Source organism: Chelonoidis abingdonii, chromosome 3 (genome assembly GCF_003597395.2).
Source record: "Chelonoidis abingdonii isolate Lonesome George chromosome 3, CheloAbing_2.0, whole genome shotgun sequence".
In the NCBI taxonomy this organism is placed as follows: Eukaryota; Metazoa; Chordata; order Testudines; family Testudinidae; genus Chelonoidis; species Chelonoidis abingdonii.
In genome coordinates this window covers 215813051-215835942 of record NC_133771.1, presented here as the reverse complement: position 1 = coordinate 215835942, position 22892 = coordinate 215813051, and the positions used below count along the sequence as shown (strand labels likewise).

The window sequence follows — 22892 nt, the reverse complement described above, 5'->3', positions numbered from 1 at the left end:
AGAAAAGCTTCCAGAATGATTTGAGGATAGCACCTTAAAGTGAGACACCTTTAAGGACCCGAGCCTATTTAACTTATTAGAGATTTAGCCATAGCTGCAAATACCTCCACAGGGAAAAGATATCTGATAGTTCTTTAATACCAGATAAAAGCATAGCAAGAGCCAATGGCTCGAATTTAATGAAAATGAAAAAAATTTAATGGCAAGTGTAACTAACCATCAAAACAGCTCGCTTAGTAAGTGGTGGATTCTCCATCACTTGTGGTACTTAAATTAGCTGATCAGACTTGTGTGTTTTTTTTAAAAATGGAATTGTGGGTTTTGTGATAAAAGCATAAATTTTGCCACAGTCTCAGGGCATGGCCTAATAAAGATTTTCAGATATGAGGCCATTGCCAACTTTTAAAATATCTGCCAAAGCTAACATAATATTGTCTTAACAGGCAAATAATATTGTTTTACAGTTGGACGTACAAGGGGTGTATTCTTGAGTTTGCTTCAACCCATGACCTTAAAATTGGTGAACACTTTTTTTTTTTTTTTTTACTAATTTTGATTGTCAATGTGTAGTCTTGGCAGAATTTCATCCCATTTCCCTTTTTTCTTTCAGATGCTACCTTGGTTGTGTGAAAGCTGCTTGGTGATTGGATAATATTAACTTTACACAGTAGCTAAAAGATACTAGATTACTATTGGCTATTGCAAATGCTTCAAACATGTTAAAAAGATATACGCTTGCTCGAGAGTCATCTCCATCAACAGAGACATCTCATGCCTCTACTGACTGCAGCGAGTATGTGTTATGCCAGAAGGAGACAGATGCAGAGTTGATTAATCCAGTAGAGTCAAAAAGAGAGCATGCTGGATCTGGCTACCAAACTCTAGAAGAAAATATCAGATGCTTCCATTTCTCTTATGCATAGATATATGCAGATTATGCTGATGGTATTGAAAAAACACTTTGAACGAAAAAAATGGATGTTGGCACAAATGTTGCTACATGAAGTTTAACAGGACCAAACTTAAAAGGGCTGAGGTGGAGGAAGCTGAGAAAGTTGTGGCTCAAATTGAAAAGGAAATACGTTGAAGAGACCAACGGGGAAAAAAGGCATCCTTTGTGAAATGAACATACTTTCACAAGACCTCCATGAAGTTTCTGCCCTCAGCATTGATAGTCGGGCTAGTTGGAAGATTATACTTCAGCTGCAAAATCAGTGCTTGTTTGCAAAACTAAATGCAGCAGACTTAACAGCCCAAGAGGCAATATATCATACAACATGTTTGGTGTCTCTCTACAACAAAGGGAGAAGAAAACCAAGCAAAGCAACACAGAGAATATGTTGCATGGAATTGCCTTTGTTGAACTGATAGCATACGTTGAAGAGACAAGGTTGAATGAAGATGTGGCTGAAATCTTTAAATTAGCAGACCTCACAAGGTTCTGTACAGCTAGATTAGAACAGCTGGAGGTGACACTGGCTGTGCAGATTCACAGTGCAGAACTAAAATCCCATATACTTTCATGCATTGCAGATCAACCAGAATATTGGACGTCTCCTCCGAAAAGCACGTGAGGAAGACTGACGAAGAAGCACTTCACCTGTCCCAAACAGCAAAAATTATTCAGAGGGACATGTTTCAATTGAAAACAGTTTACTGGATCATTTGATGCAAGATGCCAAGCAAAATATGTTCCTGAGTGATTATTGGCACTGATGTCCCTAATATTGGATGGTCCAAACATTTAAAACTCAGAACAAATTTCCATTCATCCAACTTACCCTTATTTTGGCACAACTATTGCAGTACAACAGCAACATCCATTGCCACAAAGGAATAGAAAATTGTACCACAACAAAGCTCAATAAATGCCTTTACCAATCTACATATGCAGTGGTGTTGTAGCCATGTTGATCCCAGGATATTAGAGACATGGGTGATATTTTATTGGACCAACTTCTGTTGGTGAGAGAAACAAGGATTTGAGCTACACAGAGCTCTTCCTCGGGTCAGCTGGAAAGCTTGTCTCATCAACAGAAGTTCATCCAATACACCTTTTCTCTCTTAACCAATCTACATTGGTTTTACACTTCATGCACAGCCATGAATAAGTGATCCAGTAGCTACCTTCTTTAAACTTGGATTGTCCATCTCCTATGAGAGCATGTCAGCCACTTGTGCCAGCATGGCAAATAGTGCATGCCAACACGTCGAGGATGAGAATGTAGTCTGTCCTCTAAAGCTTCATGATGGTCTGTTAACTACTCCTGCCACAGACAGCATAGACCACAATCCTACGCTCCACCACAGCAACATGCTCCTCTCATGGAACTAGGGGATATCACTTTTTCAACATCCCAGTACTCAAGTGGAGGCAATTGTCTGTGGAATTCCCACCCCAGACTTTGAGACTGCAGCATCAGTGAAGAAGACTATCTCATCTCTTCCTGAGTCTTACACACTTGTCCCTCTATTCATCTTAAAGAAACCCAATGCCAAAAATGTTGAAATCAAGACTGAACGCCAACTGATTACCCAAGCCCTGCAAGAAGAGTGCAGGTGGCTTGAACAAATACGGCAAGCAGCAAATCTGGTTATCTTCAGTGGAGATCAAGACATTTCCTGGGCCACTTCCCAGGCTAGCAAACAGTCAATGCCAGAGTTCACCCCAGCCATCACTGCTTATCATCTCCATTTTTCAGATGATTCCAAGTCTGTGGCAATAATTTGTCATGCTGTGAATGTGATAAGGAATGCTGTACACCACCTAAACCCATGCCAAGTTCCAGTGATCATTGTGGATCAACCCCTTTTCACCATAACCATACAGATGCAGTGGACCTGGCCTGTTGGGTATGGGGAGGACAAACTACTTGTCGTTATTCTGGGTGGACTTTATCTGGAAATGGCAAGTCTAGAATCATAGAATATCAGGGTTGGAAGGGACCTCAGTAGGTCATCTAGTCCAACCCCCTGCTCAAAGCAGAACTGTCCCCAACTAAATCATCCCAGCCAGGGCTTTGTCAAGCCTGACCTTAAAAACCTCTAAGGAAGGAAAAGCTGACTGGAGATAGTAAATGGTTAGAAAGGCCATTCTTCAGGCCAAACTGACCCCTTCAGGAATGGTTGACTTTCTTGAAAATCTCATGTCATATCTAGTAAATGTTCCCCAAGTAACAGCCAGTAACCTGTACACCTTGCTCCAAAATGCATAGACCACAGTATACCTAAGGTCTCAGGGAAGATGAGGTCCCCATGAAGTATGATAAACGGTGTGACAAAGGAAAGCTAGAAAACCCAATGTTCCACTTCTGGCATACCACACTTAATCTGGAGCTTTTTGTATTGACCTATGTTCTGTCAATCCACCTGTTGTTCAGTGTGGAGCCTGGCATGCACACAGGCTTGTTTGTGTGCTGGTGGTGAGGACTGTTACAATCCTCAAAGTGGCCAGTGTAAATCCATATGAGTCTGAGACTGCAAATGGTTTGGGTTTAGATATGTAGCATTCAGCAAATATGTTGAAAAAGGCTAGACACATATACAGTCATATTGCCCATTGCTGAGGAGTGTTAGTGTTTTGCTAACATGATGGTGTGCAATAGTATACCTGGCTTCTGCTATAATGAATACAGTATTAAAAAAAAATTGCGTCAATGAATAATTATGAACTTATCAATACAAGCACAAGGCTAACGCTCTTTAAGTAATGAGCCATATTAATTTGTCAGACCATTTGTGAGTTGAATTTTTCTTTTAAAATAAAACAGTGATAATTTGTGTCAAAGAAATCTTTTGATTACTAAAATTTGTCTTAAAATAAATCCCATTGTATTGGTCATTCTTTCTTTCAAACTTATCTTGACAACTTAAGTACATTTTTGTAGCCTTTTCACTTGCACAAAAGGTACATGGGGACAAAAATCTTGCATTGGAATACCTTGATACTCCTTTACAACACTACATCAGATAAGTATCTAAGGAACACTTCTATTAAAATAACACAGTTGTTGCTTTTTATATAGGGGCTGCTTCATTGCCAAGAATGACCAGCCTGGGCCTCCAGACTATATATGCTAATGTCACTTATTTGTGAAGGTCTCTCTTGCTCCTGGGCAGCATTAGCAGCTTCTAAGGAGGTAAGTGGCATTATTGTCCCTCCCCATTGGTGATGTCATTTCCTGCAAGAGTTAGGGATCAATGACAGAGGCCCCTTCCTACTCCTTGGTTGGTTTTTGAACAGGTTTGGAATTTGGGGGTAGGGGAGATAGCTCTTAATTCTGAGACGATGGTTCCTGAACCATAGCTGTAAGGGTGGGTTCACATCCTGCACGTGTTCTGCGAAGTCCGAATTCATCCCTATCTGAGTTTAAAGTTTCTTTGACTCTGTGCCACAGCAGCTTTTTCTTCCACTGAATACAAAAGGCAGCTGCCTCTGCTTCTTCTGAGTCAGGATCTGGCTTTCGCAAACCCTGTTTGAAGGAAGCAAAATAATTACACACATTTAATATACTTGGATAGACAAAGGAGTTCAAAATTTCTTACAGTACAAAGGGGCCTAAACACACCAAGTCTAGATGCCCACATGTGGGAACTAAGTTAACGTGGTTAGCCTGACTCCTCTCCTAGACTAAACAATGGAACAGCTGACACAGGACTGTCAGGAAAGAGTTAAAAGATGGAAATATAATGAAAGCCAATCAGCATGGTTTTATGGAAAAGAGGCACTTGACAGTACAGCATGACATTCTGATTAACAAGCTGGTGCTCTGCAAAATCATTGTCCATATTAAATAGATCAGAAGCAGGCTAAATGATAGAGCTGAAAACACAGTTGTTAATGGGGAATCAGCTAGTGAGGCCCCCAGGGATTTATTCTTAACCCAACGCAATTCAGTATCTTCATCAATTAATTGGAAGAAAAGAAAATCATTGCTGAAAATAATCGGTAGAGACCGAGATTTGTAGGCTGGTAAATAACGAGGACAGGTCACTGATACAGAGCAAGCTGTAATAAATGGGGTGTAGCCAGGCAGCATTTGTTTTAATACAGCCAAAAGCAAAGTCATAATCTAGGAACAAAAAATACCTGTGTCCTGGAAATCAGTGACTGAAGAGGGTTTACAGATTATTTCCAGCACTTGCCTTTTGAAAGAATCTTGACCTATACCAGTGGTTCCCAAATGGGTTCGTGAAATGTTACAGGAGCTTCTCAGGGAAAAATTCCATAATGGTGGACAGAGTTGTCCCTAGGGACCCCAGGCAGCAAGGGGCCAGCAGCCTGGAGCCCCTGGACTTCCAAGAGCTAAGCAGATCAAACCAAGCATCTCTATCACACGGAGGAGATTTAAACGTCAAGACTCCTTATAAGAAATGGAAAGGGAGGTGGATATTTTTTGCTGTTTTTTAAATTAAATAGGCAGCTAGTATTGTTTTTAAAATTATTATGAGGAACAAGTTTAAGCTTTGTTGTAATGTGCGTTGTTTGCCTGGACTGCTCAAGCCCTGAATGCTTGTGTAGGAGAAACTCCTTGAGTTGGCTTCATAAATATCTTAATGCTGTTTCACATCTGATACTCCTTGATGAAACATAGGAGCCCTGTTTTATAACAGGCTTATTCAAAGTGATACAAGCTACAAAAGTGAGATCTTGGAAGAAGGTTGCCATTTTCATAATGTAATGATAAATAATTAAAATAGTGTGTAATAAGCATATCATAAAAACAAATTTTATATTTCCAAGATCACTGCTTTTATAATTTATACTCAGGTAAAGGAGAAAATACCTGGAAATAGTCATTTTTAGGAGGAAGTTCACGAGTTGTGACATTTTGTTGCAAGGGGTTCACAGGTTGTTACAAGTTTGGGAACTACTGACCTATACCAGTGCACACTTACTTTGACGCACGCAGCCTCTGCTGCCTTCAGGGACTGTAGGACCACTTGAAACAGATTCTGTGCATTGTTCACCAGTAGTTCAGCAGAGCACTTCCTCCCTGCTGTTGCTGCTTTTACCCTTAAAATATTTACAAATTTAAAGAGAAAGCATTACACAACTTGCTAAGTGACTACATACTGTCATTCTAGAGTCACGGCTGGCTGAGGGCTTCCTGGATCTAGGAAGGTCATAGAACAAGCTGATACATGTGGAAGGAAAGTGCTCCAGTACCGCTGGCCCTTGCTCATGGAACAGTTTTGACCACAGAAGAGATTTTCAGCTTTAAAAAGCCGTTGTAGGGAGAGCAAAAGAATAAAAGCAGGAGCAGTAGTAGCCAGAATGGAGAAGTAGCAAATACAGTGCTGAAACCTGCTGTAACCTGAATGCCCAATGATACTGCTGCCAGTGCCTAGTTACAGACCCTTTCCCTCAATCACCCAGTGTGAGCTGGTCCAGCAGTGGTCCTTCCAGCACAAGGGGGACAAAGGAAAACTATTGCTGCTATTTGGACTTAACCTGTGTGCTCAGAGTGTGGAGATGAGGGTGACATAAGCACTGAGACACTGGCAAGAAGAAAGGAGGGAGATGCCTCTGAGCTCTGTTTAACTAGCATAGAGAGCTATGCAGAGATATTCAGGACCTCAAAAAGCCAGCAGTGGCATGGCACTCATTGGTCAAGGAGCCCAAGGGACACAGGTGCCCACCTCACACTGGGTTTTGCAGTGTCAATGGAAAATTAACTGCAAGGAGTCAGAGAACCTCCAGGCAGACATAGCATGGCTGGAAGCCTGAGAGCAAGAGGGGACATACATGCCTCCTAGTACAAGTAGCATTAGATCTGGAGAAAGCTGTTCAAACATTAGCTCAAGGCTTATTCTAGGCTCAGCTGAAGCCCAGAGGTGGCTCAGCACCGGCTGCCTGGGAGCAGGATCGGGCTCTCAGACAGACAGAGTTTAGCACTGGGCTATTTTAGAAGTGGAAAGAGATGAGAGTGGAACCTTCAGTTCTGCACAGCAGCGTATAACACTGCACGGGAGCGTAAGATGTGCCACTCACGAGAGGCTCACTATTGTGTGCTATAGGAGTCGTTTCTGTAGACACGTCTCATGCACATGCACTGATTTTAAAGGGACACTGCTGCGGGCTGTGGACCCCACCATGCCACGTGCTGAAAAGTGGAAGTTGGTGAGGAATCTTCATGAATAGAAATATGTAATTATTTTAAAAAATCCATAATTCAGAAACAAACTACAAATAGGATAGTTATACTGATCTCAATAGGACTTTGGTTAAAATGCCTTCACTCTGCTGACTCGGCAGCCAGTAGCAGGGATCACCCTAACTAGGATGTGGAACAAAAACCAGGGGATATGTTGTTTTTCAGCTTGTAAGAAGATAAAACAAAGAGGAAAACTCTTCATGACAGAGACAGTCTTCAGCCCAGTAACTAGATGCCTACCACTGGTGCCATATGCAAATAGGAACAAGAAAGACAGTCAGCAGTGTCCTTTAAAATCCCTTTTTAAGAAGGAGTGAACACACACATCAGCCTTGAGAGAGAATATGCTTTGAACCTTCGGTTTACCTGGAAATAATTCTGAGCTGGTTGCTGATTGTTTGGATTTGCTCAGTGACACACAGCAATTCGGTTGCACATCTTTCATCTAGGCAGTTCTTTGCAATCAGATGGCCAAATCTGACAAACACTTGCCCATTGGAAGCCATTTGACTAGCACAGGCAATGAGCTGCTCTTTGGTCTAAAATTAAATCAAAAGAAATCAGGTGAGAGAGGGGGTGTTTGCTATAAAATGGATGAAAACCTACTGTTGCTTTATTCGCACTAGCACGTGTTAGCAGAACAGAACCTTTATCGGAGCCTGGCTGAGGACACTGATTGCCCAGCTGTGTCAGTTTTGATGATGTCACATGCATGTGTCAACTCCCAAGAGGGCACAGCTGGGCCTCAGAACAGAAACACCCACAAACTTCCTAATGCCCCTTATGGGCATGGTGTGGGGATATTAATGGACAAACAAACATCATCAAGAGACCTGTGGGAATGGTTCAGAGGCTGATGGAGAAAACAGGATAGTTTTAAAGTGCTTTCAACATCCGAATTGCAGCCACTACAGCAGCAATTCATGGCTCATTCCACCATTTCTAACCTGCTCTGTGAAAGCTACATTGCGGACTGTTTGATATGCCAAACTCCGTCAAAGAACTGGAGTTGCAAATAGACTTTGGGCCCCAAACTTCAGCAGCCAGCAGGCCTGTGGGTAGAAGAGGGAGGGTAATAGGTCCAAGAGCCAATGAATAAATTGAAATAGCAGGGGAAAGGGGCTGAATAATCTTCCTTGCCTTCCTCTTCTCCTTTTTGGAGGAAATTCTTTTCAGAGAATTGCAGATACTCACACTAACGCTATTACACCTGTTTTAAATAAAACGGACATTGATTGAATCTTCCTAGGGGTGTGCGCAGGAGTTAGTGTGCGTTCAGTCTTCTCATCATGATAACACCCCCTTTCTGACTTACTGAGGCATTGTGCTCTCTCTACAATGTGGCTCAGACATTTGTGATCACCACAAATGGGTGCTTGGAGGATTTAGCTGGCTCTGGTTACTGAGTGATATATTTCGTCCCATCCTATAACGCTGGCAATACCGTTATTGGTCCCTTCCTCTTTAGAAACCGTGCCATGTGAGACATCCCAGTGGCCATTTCCTTGGTGACTTGGGACATTTTATTGCCGTCATCCTGCCGCTGTCCAGCATCCTCGGGCAGGACAGCAGGAGTAGCTTCCTTGCCCTGCTCGCTGCTAGTGGAGTGGGAGTCGTTTGGAGAGTCAATCAGGAGCTGTGAAGACAGTGAAACAGATTCACCTCAACCAACTAACCTTCCCTTTTACCATCTCTGCATTACTGACGACCAGGGCAAAGTGCTGTCATGAAGAGAGTTCAGACAGTCCCTTTTTGGCAGAAATACTTTTTTAATGTAGGAAATGGGTATGTTTTGAATTTTTACACATGCATATTCTTGAGCTTGTTCTACGGGTTTATTCGTTGAGCCATTTCTACTAAGGAAAACAAACAGAAATGTTGCCTAGCTCCATCCCATCCAGTACGCCAAGCCTCAGTCCTCGCTTTCCACTGGACTGAGTCTGGCTACCCCAGGGGTCCCTTTAAACTCGGATGTCCCTTTAAACAATCTCCTCATATTATCCTCTGACTTGCACCCCAAAGACCATCCTCATTGGAGCTGACAGTTGTGAGCTAAACCAATTTTATCTGGTTTATTTTGAAATGTGTGAATGCCTGCTGCAACTGAAAGCAATAGTTTTCAGAAGCTGAAAATGGCAGCCTCCCACACGCTTCCTGACTAACGCATCATATTGGCTTCATGTGGTTTAGAAGCACTACTGGCCAGGTCCCGTCCAATCCTCCCTCCTGCCCAAACAACTGCAAATGCTCAGCAGGATGCTGGGTGGAATATTGCATTACAAGAGAAAAGTAGAGTTGATTAGCAAGTTTAGAGGGTAGCAGATGTAACTGAAAGAAACCCTGCCACATAAAGAGCTGGGCAGAGAGTTCCCACAGCTGGGCAGGCATAGCTGCAGGAATCCCACAGCTGTGCCTAGCCATCAGACTCTTCTTTTGTCGTACCCACAAAGGCTGAAGATTGGAAGATTTATTCAAATGACTTGATGTCCAAATTTATATGTTTTGCAGAAATGGCAGCAAGCATCCTGCTTACCAGCATAGCAAGACTACAGCATGAAGCACACTCCATGGTGCAGGATTCTCGCGGTACATTCAAACAGTTATTACTCAAACTATGCACAGCACCCAGCCGCCCTTTGCGAAGCCCAAAGGAAATCCTAGTCAGCTCGGCAAGACCTTCCATATTCGTCACTTCCAAGCTTCAGCCCTAACTTGGCACCTGAACAGCTTGTTCCAGCACTCAGAAGGCCTTCCAGCCATCTCTTGAAGTCAATGGAAAGATACCCAGGTACTTTAAAGGGCACAGCATCAGCCCCATATTTCACAGCTGATGAAACTTTATGTGGTCACAAGCTAATTCTAGGTGCCCTGCCTGTCTTCCTGGGCAAGGATTTTAAAAGTGGCTGCTGGGAGTGGGGCTCCCAGCCCCTGCTGACATTCAGTGCAACTCATGTGCCTAACTCCCTTGAGACCCTTTGAAATCTCTGCTCCCCCACCCCTTTTTTTTCTTTTTACTTGACACAAGGTGGAAAATATGTAAGTGGAGCTTCTGCTCTGGTAAATTCAGGGCCTCTCTTCCCCACACCCCCACTTTCCTCAAAGAAGAAAAAAAAGTCTGATCTGTACCACTGAGGTAGCCTCCAATTTCATTCTGCAAATCTGCATGTTCTCACTCTATGTTCTGTGCTCTCAGTATCTTCAGTCACTAGGCATCCCCTGTGCAGTTCAAAAGATCTGGCTATTTCAATTGGAGAAGAATGTGCTAGCCACTCACTAAGGGCCGGGTCTACATTACTGCTTAAGTTGATCTAACTTGCAACGCTTAGGGGTGTAAAAAAGACATCCCTCCTGAGCGACACCAGTGCTATGTCAGTGGGAGAGCGTCTTCACCAGATGCACAGCAGCACTGGTACATCTGCACCGACGTAGGGCTTTTAGTGTAGACTTGCCCTAAGTGCACCAGCCTTGGCACTTTGCAGTGAGTGCTGAATTAGGTATTTTGCTAATTGCAATGATCTCCATTTCAGGGAAAAAATCTGCAGAATTTTTGCATTGTGCCTAGCCTCTCAGAGCTAGTTGGAAATACCAACAGATGACTAGTGCCAATATCTTTTGTATTTGGTTTATTTTAAATGTATTTGTCCATCACAAGTGACCAATATAAAATCTGGTTTGCAGTGAACTCCAGCTTCCGACACAGGTTTGCATCAGAGTTAAGTGAGGTACAAGGCAATCAGCCGGCTTACCTCGTTATCCCAGTGACTGTGCTGCTCCTACACCCAGGTAGTCTTGAGCCCTGCTAAGGGGACACTCACTGCATGTAGTTCTGCTGCTCGCAGGATATGGAAGCAACAGAGTCAGTGAGCGAGAGAGGAAGATGGTTCTGTGCAGCCACAACTCCAAGCCATTGTATAATTTGATTTAAAAAACAACAACAAAGCAATCTGAAATGATCAAGACATGGGACTCTTGGACAAGCAGTGAAATGCAGTTGTCACACTTTAGAGAGAGATAAATAGCTAAGATCTACTATACCATGATTTCAAATGCATCCCTGGCAGTTAAACCTCTGGATTCACTCATGGTAGGCCAGGCATTTGCTGAATTGGCTTGGTGTGTGAGATTCTGGTGTTTGGTGCTGGGTATCTTGGCGGGGGAGAGCTCTGCTTTGCCATGACATTGGTTTGCAACAGCACATGACTCGCTGTTTTGTAAACACTGCTTAACGAGCTCCAAGGTGGCTTTATCGATGTCCTTCACTGACTGAAGTTGTGTCACCACATAGTGAGCTTTAGCAGACCACTCCCATGCAATGTAGTCTAGTTGGACCAGCTCCTTGTCCTGCTGGCTTTGAAGTTGCTCACCAGCTCTTCCTAGCAGCTCAGCAGTAAGGAGGAGAAGGTGGTCTGTCAGGGAGAGCAGGCTTTCCCGCATTTTTAGATGAGCTGTGTTCTCCAAAGCATCTTCTATGATGGTCTTGACCAGTTGGACATTTGCCATTATCTGACCTGCCTGTTTAACCATCATTCCATCACCTCCCTGGGCACGCGCAGGAGGCCAGGCCAGTATGAGGATGTTTTGGATGACCCTCGTGTACTCCTGATTGGTGCTGGTCAGGAGGAGCAGAAGTGCTTTCACTCTAACAGCAAGCTCTCGTTGGAGCAGCTCAGCACGAATGGACAAGTATGTAGCAGGCACTGGGGAGACAGCCAGAACATCCACCACTTGCAACAGAGCTTCAGTTAGTACCTTTACCTCCTCCCGGAGCGCTAGGATGTCACGCTGCACGCTGTGTTCAGCACAGGCAAGATAGGATAGCCGCGCTGCCTCCTGTATTCTCAAAGAGCTCTCAGAGACAGCTGCCAGGACATCGCGCAAGTGAAGCTTGTGCTTCATTGTATTCCTTAATTTACCTAAGAACAAAACATCTCGTCCTATGAGCTGATCCACAGCACTCAGGAGCACCTGTATGCTGATAGACCAAAGAAGGCAGATCCCCTCAAGATGGTCCTGGTGAGAATGGAAGCAGTCAGAAGACAGTGCCTTTTCAAGTAAATGCTTTGTATTAGTCTGAGCACATGTGAATTTTGCTTGGACCCGTACAAAACTTTCCTGAATCTTAGGAACTATTGTGCACTCCTCTTTACAATCTGTATGTGCAACATCAGCCGCTAGCTGAACAACTGTTGCTAAAGTCCGCATTATCTCATCCAAAGTTTGTTTGCTCTTCAGAAAGTCTGCTGGAGCTACCATGCAGAATAACTGCTGGACTAGACTGTACCAAGGGCCTGCCACAGCCACCAGGCATTGGTTAGTTTCACAAATCTTCTCTGATAACAAAACAGCTGTTGGAAGAAGTCTGTCTGCTCTGGAAACTGGGTTTGGACCTATCTCCCTAGCTAAGCTAATAACAGATGGTGTTAATAGAACTATCCTTCTGTAGTGGGTCAGCTTTTCCAGCAGTGGCGACTTGACAATTGGTAAGGCTTCCTGAGATGCATCTACACAACAGTTGGAAAGTTCAAGTAAACCAAAGCAAGCAATGTTTACAGCAGTAATGTCATGTTTCTTTGCTGCAGTGATGAGTTCATTGATCACAGGATGTAAATCCACTCTTCCTGGGTATAAGTTACCTGCTCTTGGAAGCATCTCAAGAGGAGAGGTGGCTGACGGAAGCTGTTCACTTAAAAATTCTTCCACTAATTCAGTATTGTGATTAGTGCTCTGTTTTATGACATCTGGTGGTCTGAGCTCTACATGGTCCTGGGCTGAAAAGCAACACAGCTCTTTTGGAATGTCAAGGCTCCGAATTTGTTCCCGAAACGGACTCAGAATATCTGGATGATTAGACTCATCCAGCCCCTCTCTGACATTTCGAGTGGAGTCCATCAGATGCTTTACTCTCTTTGAAAATGCGTTTCTAGTTTGTAGACAAGAGATGCCTCCTAAACAGTGGCTAGTAGCAGTTCTCACTTCCAGAATGGAGATTTCCAGTTGCTTAACTAAAACTAACAAACCATTCTTGAAAATGGGATCTCTGACTTTATCCACAAATCTGTTAGTAACTTGGATCACGCGAGCAGCTCGGCTGGTCATATGCGCAGCATGCCATGAAAACCTTCCAGAGTTCTGACTCTCTAGTTCTTGTTCACAACACTGTCTGTGATCGGCCATTTCCTGAATAGACAGATCGAGGAATTCGGGCAAGCTGATTGTCTCATCAACACACGCTAACAAGTTTTCTGTTGTCCAAGCCCATCTTTGATAGAAGGTTTGTAATTGTTCCTGGATGTTAATCTTATTAGGATCTTTGCTCATTTCCCCGAGGAGTAGAGGCACCGTGGGAAGGAGTCTATTTAAACAGTCTACATGATCTTCAATTTCTTTAAAGATTTTGAGGTTGGTGCACCGGGCCAGAACAAAATTTGCCACTTTGAGCATCTGATGAGCATGACTGAAGAAGGCAGTAATAAGAGGCTGAAGTTTTCTTAGAAATCCATCCTCTCCAGCAGGAGAATATTGCACAGTAGTAGGTTCCAGCGCAGCCTCCATTAACCTTTTCAGGGGTTCGTTAATGTCTGTGAAAGTGTCCAGAATCTGACACAAAACAGCAGTGAGCATGGTTTGATCAAGAATCTCCACCTCAACTCTCATCGCATGACATTTCTCTTCTAGGTTACATTCTAGCTGGCTTTGTGATGGCAATTCCTCCATTATGCTGCCATAGTTGGAAATGCTTTTCTTGAGCATTAGGAGATGATGGCAGTGCTTTATCAACTGCAGCTTAATACTTGGCCTTGATGAGTTAGCTAAAAGCATGCAGTGGAAGATCACTGTTTCCACACAAAAACTGAATTCGCCCTCAGCTAGGTGAGCAGGGTTTGGGTTGAAAAGGAAGCCCAGCAGCTGGCTCAGGTGCTGGGAAAAGAGCCCATTTCTTTCCAGCAGTTCCTTGTTTCTGGTGGTGTTTGTCAGCAAGGAAATCAGTTCCTTTATGGTGCTATCCATCAAATGGAAAATGTAGTTTTTGGAACCACTCACTTGCTGGTCCTGAGGGTGCTTCAGGTGACTGTGTTTTGCAGCATGCAGCATTGGGGGACACTTCCTAAGGATCTGCAGTGTCTGGGCCAAATACTTCTGAGAAGGAGAATCTCGGAGCTCTTGGATGCGTCTTTCTGTCAAATTGTTCAGCAAGAGCAAGGACTCTGAAAAATCACGGAAAGCCGCCAGCAGGGCTGGTATGTCTCCTGCAAATTCGAGTGCAGTCAGGCAATCCCGAAGCCACTGAGCGGCCTGGATAATCCTCGTCACTACAGCATCATCTTCAAGCTGGAGGATCTAGTTGATAAATCAGAAAGGTCACAAAAAATGAACCACTGACCATTTCCCAAGATCTGTGTTGTTCTTTCTGCTAGGAACGTATTTGTCATTTTCAGCTTGCTGGCTTTGTGTTTAAAATGCCTGTGTGCATTGATAACATCTGTCTAGGTGAATTTGAGAATAAAAGTGCTCCTGGTGAGTGATACTGGATCGATAGTGCTGAAACCTGAGGGTACAGAACTCTTGTGACATTACAAAAACACCCACAGAGCCTCTCAGCACTTCATGAGCAGTGATGATCACAGCTTCTCTGCGCTATTGAAAGCGAGGGAAGCGTTACTAACCACTCTTGGAGCACAAAGAGGTAAAGTGACTTTGTCTGAGGTCACACCAGAAATCTCCCAATTCCCAGTGTCGTGTCTGATCCACAACCCCAAATTACTTCACCTCATTGGCTCAGCTGTAGAGTGGCAGTACCAACACAGCCCTTCTTTTGTAGAGTGCTCTAGGGTTTGTAGATGAAAAGGACCATATAAGAGCTACAACATACTGTGTGTGTGGCGAGTCAGAGCCCCGTTATGCTGGCGGCTCTACACTCCTGTAACATGACAGTCCCACCTCCAAAGAGCTTGTAATTTAAGGGTTTGTCTACACTGAGGCTTAGAGCGTGGCCAGCTGGGCGGTACATCTAGAGTGCACTAGCCTGCCATGCACTAACTGGCCATACGGTCCCTGCTCTATGCACTAAAAATTCTGTCGTAAGCACCGTTGCACAACTTCTGGTGCACAGTAGTGGGGTCCATGCAGCCAGTTAGTGCTCTGTAGCTTTACTCTGCACCACTTGCCACACACTCAAGCTCTGTGTAGACAAGCGCTCAGTACCCACCTGTACAATGGGGGTACTAGCAGTGCCTTACCTCCCAAGAGCACCAGAGGCTATCATTTATCATTTCTCCGACACTTAGGGTTGCCAATTTTGGTTGGACATATTCCTGGAGGTTTCATCACACAACATAATCTTTAATTCTTGGAGACTCCAAGCCAATCCTGGAGGTTTGGCAGCTCTACCGATGCTCCTGGTGGGCAGGGCAGGGCAGACTTGTCTGGCAGCTGGTTTTCATTCCCTACCACAACCTCGTTCTCAACGCACACCCCATTCCAGAAAACACGGGAATTAGCCACTGTGCAGATCTCCTCTGAGAAGGCAGAGCTGCTGGGAGCAGGGCCGGTGCAACCATTTAGGCGTCCTAGGTGGTCGCCTAGGGTGCTAGGATTTGGGGGGCGCCATTTTCTTCAGCAGCGACTGCAATGGCCAAATCTTTGGCTGCCCCGGTTGCCACCAGCATTTAGGCGGAGGGAGCTGGGGCAGGGGGGCGCAGGGAGAGCCACCTGCAGCAAGGGAGTGGGGCGGCACGCAGGGGAACTCTTCGCCCCAGCTCACCCATGCCCCGCCTCCTCCCCAAGCACACTGTGGCTGCTTCACTTCTCCCACCTCCCAGGCTTGCAGCGCCTAAGCTGACTGGCACCACAAGCCTGGGAGGCAGGAGAAGTGAAGCAGCCACGGGGTGCTTGGGGAGGAGTCAGGGCAGGGGTGAGCTTAGGCGGAGCGGGTCCCTCAGGGCGGAGGGTAGGGGGTGGGGAGCTGCCGCGGGGGGGAGGGGCCTCAGGGCGTGGGCGCAGTGTGGGGGAGGGCGCAAGGTAGAAGTTTCACCTAGGGCGAGAAACATCCTTGCACCGGCCCTGGCTGGGAGGGAATGAAGGGTTAGTGGAGGAGGAGTGTATTTATAGTATGCAAATGACACAGCTGCACTACACTCACCTTCACAGTCTCCATTAAGACTCTCTTTGCTGAATCAATCAGTTCCTCCTGATGACTCTGAACGTCTGGCTGAATATGAAGTTTCTGGGCCACCAGTAAGATGCTTCTCCCAGACGCGAGGAGAGATTTGGCAGCAGGCAGCATCTCCCCAGCCAGCAGCTCATCATTGGACTCATGAGCCACCCTGGCAGAAGGATGATGATCTCAGGTACGCAAGGTCACACAGACGCCTTTAATGAAACGCGACGCTGTAAACCAGCGCCAGCATAGGACTGGGAAAGCTACTCCAGAGAGGAGCCAGACATCCTGACCAGGCAGGATACAACTGGCTCCTAATGAACAGACCTCTGTGGAGGGTAAGCAAATATAGGGCAGGGGAGGAGGGGGTGGAATTGTGCTTTCCCTTAATTAAATGTTCTGGTTTTTAAACAGCAGCCACATGTAAGACAGTCACATGAGTGTGTGGTTGGGGGTAGAATGGACCCTCTGCCCAATCTCAGTGAGAGGGGAACCCCCTCCCCGCTTGCCTGCACCCCATCCCATACTAACTGTTTCCCTGCATCTACTAGGTGGTCAACCAACCATGAAGGTATCTCTGTGGCTAGTAAAGGAGGGGCTGGAAATGACAGCTGCACTGCAGGCGAGGAGTTAAAAACCAGAGACATCTTCCAGAAAAGCAACAGACTAGAGATAAGCAACATTATGGACACAGACAAAAATTAAAAACTAGAATGCCTATCTATATCCCAGTGTGTGAGGCACTTCAAATCAAAACGAAGGGAACCAGAATGCCTGGAACAAACGGATAAATTAAAAAGCAACAAGAGAAATGTGGTCTACAGGTGTCTGTGCCTGCTCCACCTATAACACTTGTACATACATACACACAGATGGAAATTCATTTTGCCCTCTTTAAAACTCAGTGTTACCTTCTTGCAACACAAGCAAGTTCTTCAGTAGCTTTGGCTAATTCTTCGGCAGCTTTTTCTAAATCAGCTAGGCGCTCGTTATTCACCCCATCCCACTCGGCTGCTATCATTAAATGACAAAGTTGAGCTGCCATGGGTGAAATAATTCTCCCAATGGTTTTGTTGGAGGTTACAGCCCTGATGTCGTACAGATAAAAAGGCTCCATTGCTTCTTGGCTACTAACAGAAGACACGCAATTAAAGATTCATCTCCACAATACAGTAATATTAATTAACAACAGAATGCACTAACTCTGCCCCTTCTAGCCAAATATCTCAAAGAACCTTGGGAATATTAATGAATTTGCATTATCCCCAATTTTGCTGCAAGCTGTTTCTACAATCAGAGGATGGGGTGTGCACCCCGCACTGGCTCTGGTGGGGTTAATACAGGCAAAAGAGGCCAGTTAGCCATTAGCTGCACCTGGAGGAGAATGAGGAAGCAGGGAGACTGAACTGGGGATGTAGCGGGCAGGGGCAGGGGCAGGGGTGGTGTCTATAAAGCTGGGAGCTGGCAACAGGGAAGGGGCCCACAGTGAGGAAGCTAGAGAAACACTCCCTGGTACAAGGAGGGAGAGCAGAAGCATGTCTCAGGAGTGTGGGGAGCAGTCCAGAGAAGGAGCAGTAAGGGCTGGGAGAGGAAAATTCTGAGCTGCTGGGGGGAGGGCCTCTGGATTAGAAGCCATTGTAGAGGGCAGGCATGGGTTCCCCTACAAGCCACTGTAGCAGTGGCATATTAGGGGCAGCCTATCTGGGGACTCCCAGGGATGGTTTGGAAGCAGACGGATCACACCCCAGGATTGGGGGGGTCTTGTTTGTGATTTGACCAGAGGATTAAACCATGAAGAGGAAAATGCTGCAGCTCCCAGAGCATGGGAGAGGCCACAGAGCAAGTGATGGGATGACGGTTTGAGGAACCACAGGAAGAGCTGTCACAGCATGTGAGGAGCTAATCCCCAAATAGGGCACTAGGAGGTGAAAGAGTGGCAAGAGAGCACCCCCTGTTGCAGGCATGGCTCTGGTATGTGGCATAATTAAATGTTTGGGGGTCTTTCGCACACCACTGATGTCAGTACCCACTTACATCAGTAGTGAATTTGGCCCAGCATGTTAATGTCAGCTCATTAGTCAAAATGGCTCAGATGAAACAAGAGTCAACTTGCTCCACCACTCAAAATTCAAACGGAACCCCAACCACCCCTTTGAGTTTGTACTATTTCCCCTTGATCAGTTTTCACTTTCCTGGGCTGTTGCACTTCCTACTGCCAGACAAGACTAGAAACGGAAAAGATCAGACACTTCTCAGCTGCTCCTGCAGTCTGAGCAGCCTGACCTGACACAGGCATGCCAAAAAGCTTGTGGGAAAACCCTGTCTAGTCTCAGGAGAGCTCCAGCTTAATTCTGCAGCCTCAGGTTTCCTCTCCAACTAATAATCTCATCACAAACCACCCAAATCATGCTACTGCATGGAAGTGAAATGCTCCAGCGACTGGCCAAAGTTAGAGTTTGCACTAAGACCCTTACAATTATTCATCACCTGCCTGTCTCATGGTTTCAGACAACCTCAAATTCACCTCCAAAACTATGCTCACTAATTTTGCATACATTGATTGTACACAGGCAAGCATTTGCACATGCCAATTGGACAGTTAGATGTTCATTTACCCACTCTGTATGAGCAGAGGTTAATTCTGAATGCAGCTGTACGTGATCATTTTAAAATCTGACTCTTGGAGTCTGTTACAATTATTTTATTTCTATTGAATCTTCTATTTTAAATAGAGAATATTCAAAATCTATCAACCCTTTCCCTTAAAAAAAAAATGAAATAGTACCACAGGTGCCTTAAATACTGAATAGCAAAGTGAAATTTACAGGGGAATTAGAAATATAATTTTTAAAATAAACAACGTGCTTATCACCTCTGCCCAGTGCAGACTCTGATGCTGATGTTCATGTATAATACATGAAACCACATTGTGTGACAATGAAGTTAATCAATAAAAAAACAAGAAGTGTTTTATTCTAGTAACACTGTTACAGTGGCGATTAAGTCTTTTTGATAGTGCTCTCAGTGATGTATTAAAATGTTTTTAATACAGCTTAATGCAATTTTACTTTGCTTGTCTCAGGTGATCTTATCATTTGAACAGCTTTCTGCTGTACGTTATAAATACAAGAAAGCTATGAGTATAGCAAGAACCACATCAAGTACAATACCCCCTGAAAGCACTCTCTAAAATTAACAGTAAAGGTTATTAGACACCTGTGAGACCTTATTGTTGTTATCCAGGCACACAACTCAACACATAATTGACAGAAAAACTTAAATTCACTTTACCTTGTGGTGAAATGTGTTTCCACTGGTTTTCCAACTGCAGTTTAATTAAGGTAACAAGCTACAATTCAATACGTGGTGTACACTTGTTTACAAGTAACGAGAAGCTAGTATCGCTGTGGGGTCTCATAGTTACATGCAGTCAGCTGATGGTTGTGCTGACATCAGAGGCGGTAGTGTTAACTAGCTCTCCCACCGATTTTAAGCACTGAGCTAGTAGAAACTCCACAACCCCCAGCAACGAGCACACGCTGGCCAGTGAGCAGCTATGGTGTGGAAAGTCTCAGCTGCTTATTCTCATTTCAATCCCCTCCCCTCTGTGAGAGAACCATGTGTCTAAATGCAGGGGGAACAATGCCCCCATTCATAAGTGCAACCCAATTCCTATTGTAGCTGACATGAAAAATGAAGCAGGCAGCTGTACAGCAATGGGGACGTTCCCAATAGTCATTGGTTGTGGCCAGACTGGGTCTGGCCCTGATGCAGACTTGCCAAGGAATAAGTCCCCCACCTTCCCCCCCACAGTAAACACTCACCCTCCTAGCACACTGGGGGAGAGCTCCCCTGACCTTGGTTCCAGAGACAGGGAGAACGGGCTGGGCACCTGCTTTTATCCCACCCGGATATGGGGGCAGTGAGGCCGAGCAGGCTGGCAACAGCAGAGACGGGTGCTGGGGAGAGTGGTCTGGGCGATCAGACACCTGCTGCAAAGGAACAAGAGAGAGACAGAGAGATCCCAGCAAAGAAAAGTGAGTGGAGTAGCAAGGAGGGGCTGAGCTGTGGATGCCCTGTAACCCCGCTACCATACTGCTCTGAGACCAGCCGTGCAGGGAGCTGTAACTGGCCCCAGCCTGGAGGAATTCATGCCAGCTCATGTCCAGGGAGAAGGTGGCAAGCCCTGTGGGGTAATGGCTGCCTATCTGCGGAGACATTCCCAGGCCAGTCCTGAAGCAAGTGCTGTCTGAGCTGTGCATAGCCCCAGACCAGGCCGCCCCACCTTGCAGCAGCCAGTGGAGTGCTGAACTCAGACAAGGCCAGGGTTTATTCTGGTCTCTTTTTCTTGCCTTTCCAGTTGACCCTTGACTACAGGCAGGTGAGCAGCCCATTTCCCTCCACTCCCCCCACTGTACTCGGCTGGTGCATTCATGCATTTGGGAGATGGGTCTTCATTCACTCAAGCCTTCTGGGGAACAACATCCAGTGATCTTTTGAACTAGGGTCTCTGTTGTAGGGGAAGATTTGGGCCTTTTACGGGGGTGGGGAGGAGCTTGACGCTGCTAGATAATTTTGTGTGGCGCTCTGACACCATCACTCAGCGGGCAATGAAGTATCCTAGTCACACCCACTGTCTGGGGCTATCAAACCAAAAAGCCTGGCTTCACCCCCAAGAAGCAATTGTTACTGTATAGAGTGTGTGGGGGGGGGTGTACGTATACACAGCGAAGAAATAAGTACGTATCTTTTCAAACCTTTCAACTACTCAGTATATTTCGAAAACTCCTAACAAGTTTTCAGGCTGTTCCTGAGAGGGAAATTGGTTTGGTTTGGTGGTGTGTGTGTGCCCTTTTTAACAGTTTAATTCAAGACACTGCCACTACCCTGGTTAGGAATATGTTAATTGTTGGGAATCTATCTAATGGGGGTGAGGAGCACTCTACCTCAGAGACGGAGGTGGGCAAGAGGAACAGCTGGTGAGGAGGTACAGGGCCAAGAGGACATGGTGATTTGGACGCTCCTTCATCATAGTCTCCAGGTGAATCTTACCAGGGGCATCCTGGTACCCAAAGTATCCCATACTCTTCCTCAGAAGCAGCATTGCTGGTAGAGCATAGTGAGATTTTGGAAAATCAAGTATCTGGTATTTGCCCAGACCTTTCCCAGTTCTCTCTATAACCTTTCTTAGTACGAACATTGAGTAAGCAAGTATTCCTTAATAAATCATGTCTTTTGTATTCCACTCCACAGCAAACATCCCACAGTGGGATTTTGTTTGCAGGATATCCTGTAAGTGGGAGAGCTTTATGCTTACAGGTTAGTGGACAGTATGGGGCATAGGCAGTGACTACCACATTTGAAGAAGCATTTAATTTTAGGATTCCTGAACTTCCACTCTCTTTCTGAGTTCTCCAACAGCCAGAGAGCATGAGAGAGAGAACTGTAGGTAGGAGGAACACCGCGCGCCAATCTCAGTGCAGGTCAATAGCAGCATAAGCTGAGAATGTCCCAGCATAGGACATGGGGCCAAGAGTGAAGTGAGACATCTTGCTACTTTCAAAATGAATTTGAAATACAGCTACAATAATCGAGAGAAAATGCTCGAATGTGTAGTGGAGGCAGGAACAAAAGGCTTAAAGGGTAGGAACTGAGCACCCTGGAGTCTCCTAGTCAGGGATGAGCTAGTGCACTGAAGTGTTGCATTACTGTGACCTTCTGAGAATGGCTCTCTGGTCTGTTACTATATCACCTCTGCAGGAGGCCTTCAGGGGATAGCTAAGGAAGAGGAATCAAACTGCTTCCAGGCATGAGGTCATGTGGTGCTGGCATCAAGTGAGTCTCCTCCTTGGCTCAGGGAGCCTCTTTAGGATGTTTATTCATCGGGGAGAGGGGCAATTCCCCTCCCCTTTAATTTTACCTGGGAGTGCTGAGCATCTCATCTCATAATTTACGGAGCTACACGGCTCTCAGAGCGGGAGGGACCCTGAAAGGCCATTGAGTCCAGCCCCCTGCCTTCCCTGGCGGGACCAATTTCTGCCCCAGATGCCTAGGTGGCTGAACTCACAACCCTGGGTTTAGCAGGCCAGTGCCCAAACCACTGAGCTAAGGTGACCAGACTCCTGATTTCATAGGGACAGGCCGGATTTTTAGGCCTTTTTCTTATACAGGCTCCTGTTACCCCCCACCCCGGCTGGACTTTCCACACTTGCTGCCTGGTCTCCCCCCATCACACCTCCTCAACGTGCAGGGGGCAGCGCCGCGCACCACGCTCGCTGCTCACACAACGTCTTCTTCTGCGGTCCCCCCCCCCCCCCCTCAGGCGGCGCCCGCTTGCGCTCCCGCCCGAAGGGCCCAGCCGCAGGGCTCCCCCGGTGCCGCACACGGCGGGTCCTCTGCCCGGGTTCCTAGCAGACGTGGCCGGGCCTCCGCGGACACAGAGGGACTGCGGGCGGCCGCTCCTGCGCCTGGGCGCACGGGAGCCGGTGCCCGGGTCCCTCGGCTGCGCCCCACAGCCCGGGGCGGAGGGTTATCGCCCGCCCGCGGCCCCCACCAGCCCGGCGCTCACTTCCGGATCC

At 46.0% G+C, this 22892-nt stretch overlaps 1 protein-coding gene across 10 annotated transcripts; it reads right to left on the bottom strand.

Annotated features, from left to right (window-relative positions):
- Positions 1-3820: 3820 nt before the first annotated feature.
- On the bottom strand, positions 3821-22486 carry LOC116819114 (uncharacterized). 10 transcript variants are annotated; one of them, XM_032770577.2, is made up of 9 exons: positions 20139-21350; positions 19606-19639; positions 17226-17441; positions 16297-16480; positions 11193-14495; positions 8602-8793; positions 7524-7696; positions 5899-6016; positions 3821-4472 (listed from the first exon to the last, which is right to left on the bottom strand). In XM_032770577.2, the coding sequence occupies exons 3-9, from the start codon at positions 17429-17431 to the stop codon at positions 4275-4277; spliced, it is 4374 nt and encodes a 1457-aa protein (XP_032626468.1). In that variant the 5' UTR covers positions 17432-17441; positions 19606-19639; positions 20139-21350; the 3' UTR covers positions 3821-4274. The 10 variants fall into 10 exon arrangements, with proteins under 10 accessions (XP_032626468.1, XP_032626467.1, XP_032626465.1 ...); XM_032770576.1 differs by having other exon boundaries at positions 21261-21349; XM_032770574.2 differs by lacking the exon at positions 19606-19639 and having other exon boundaries at positions 21261-22486.
- Positions 22487-22892: the final 406 nt, after the last annotated feature.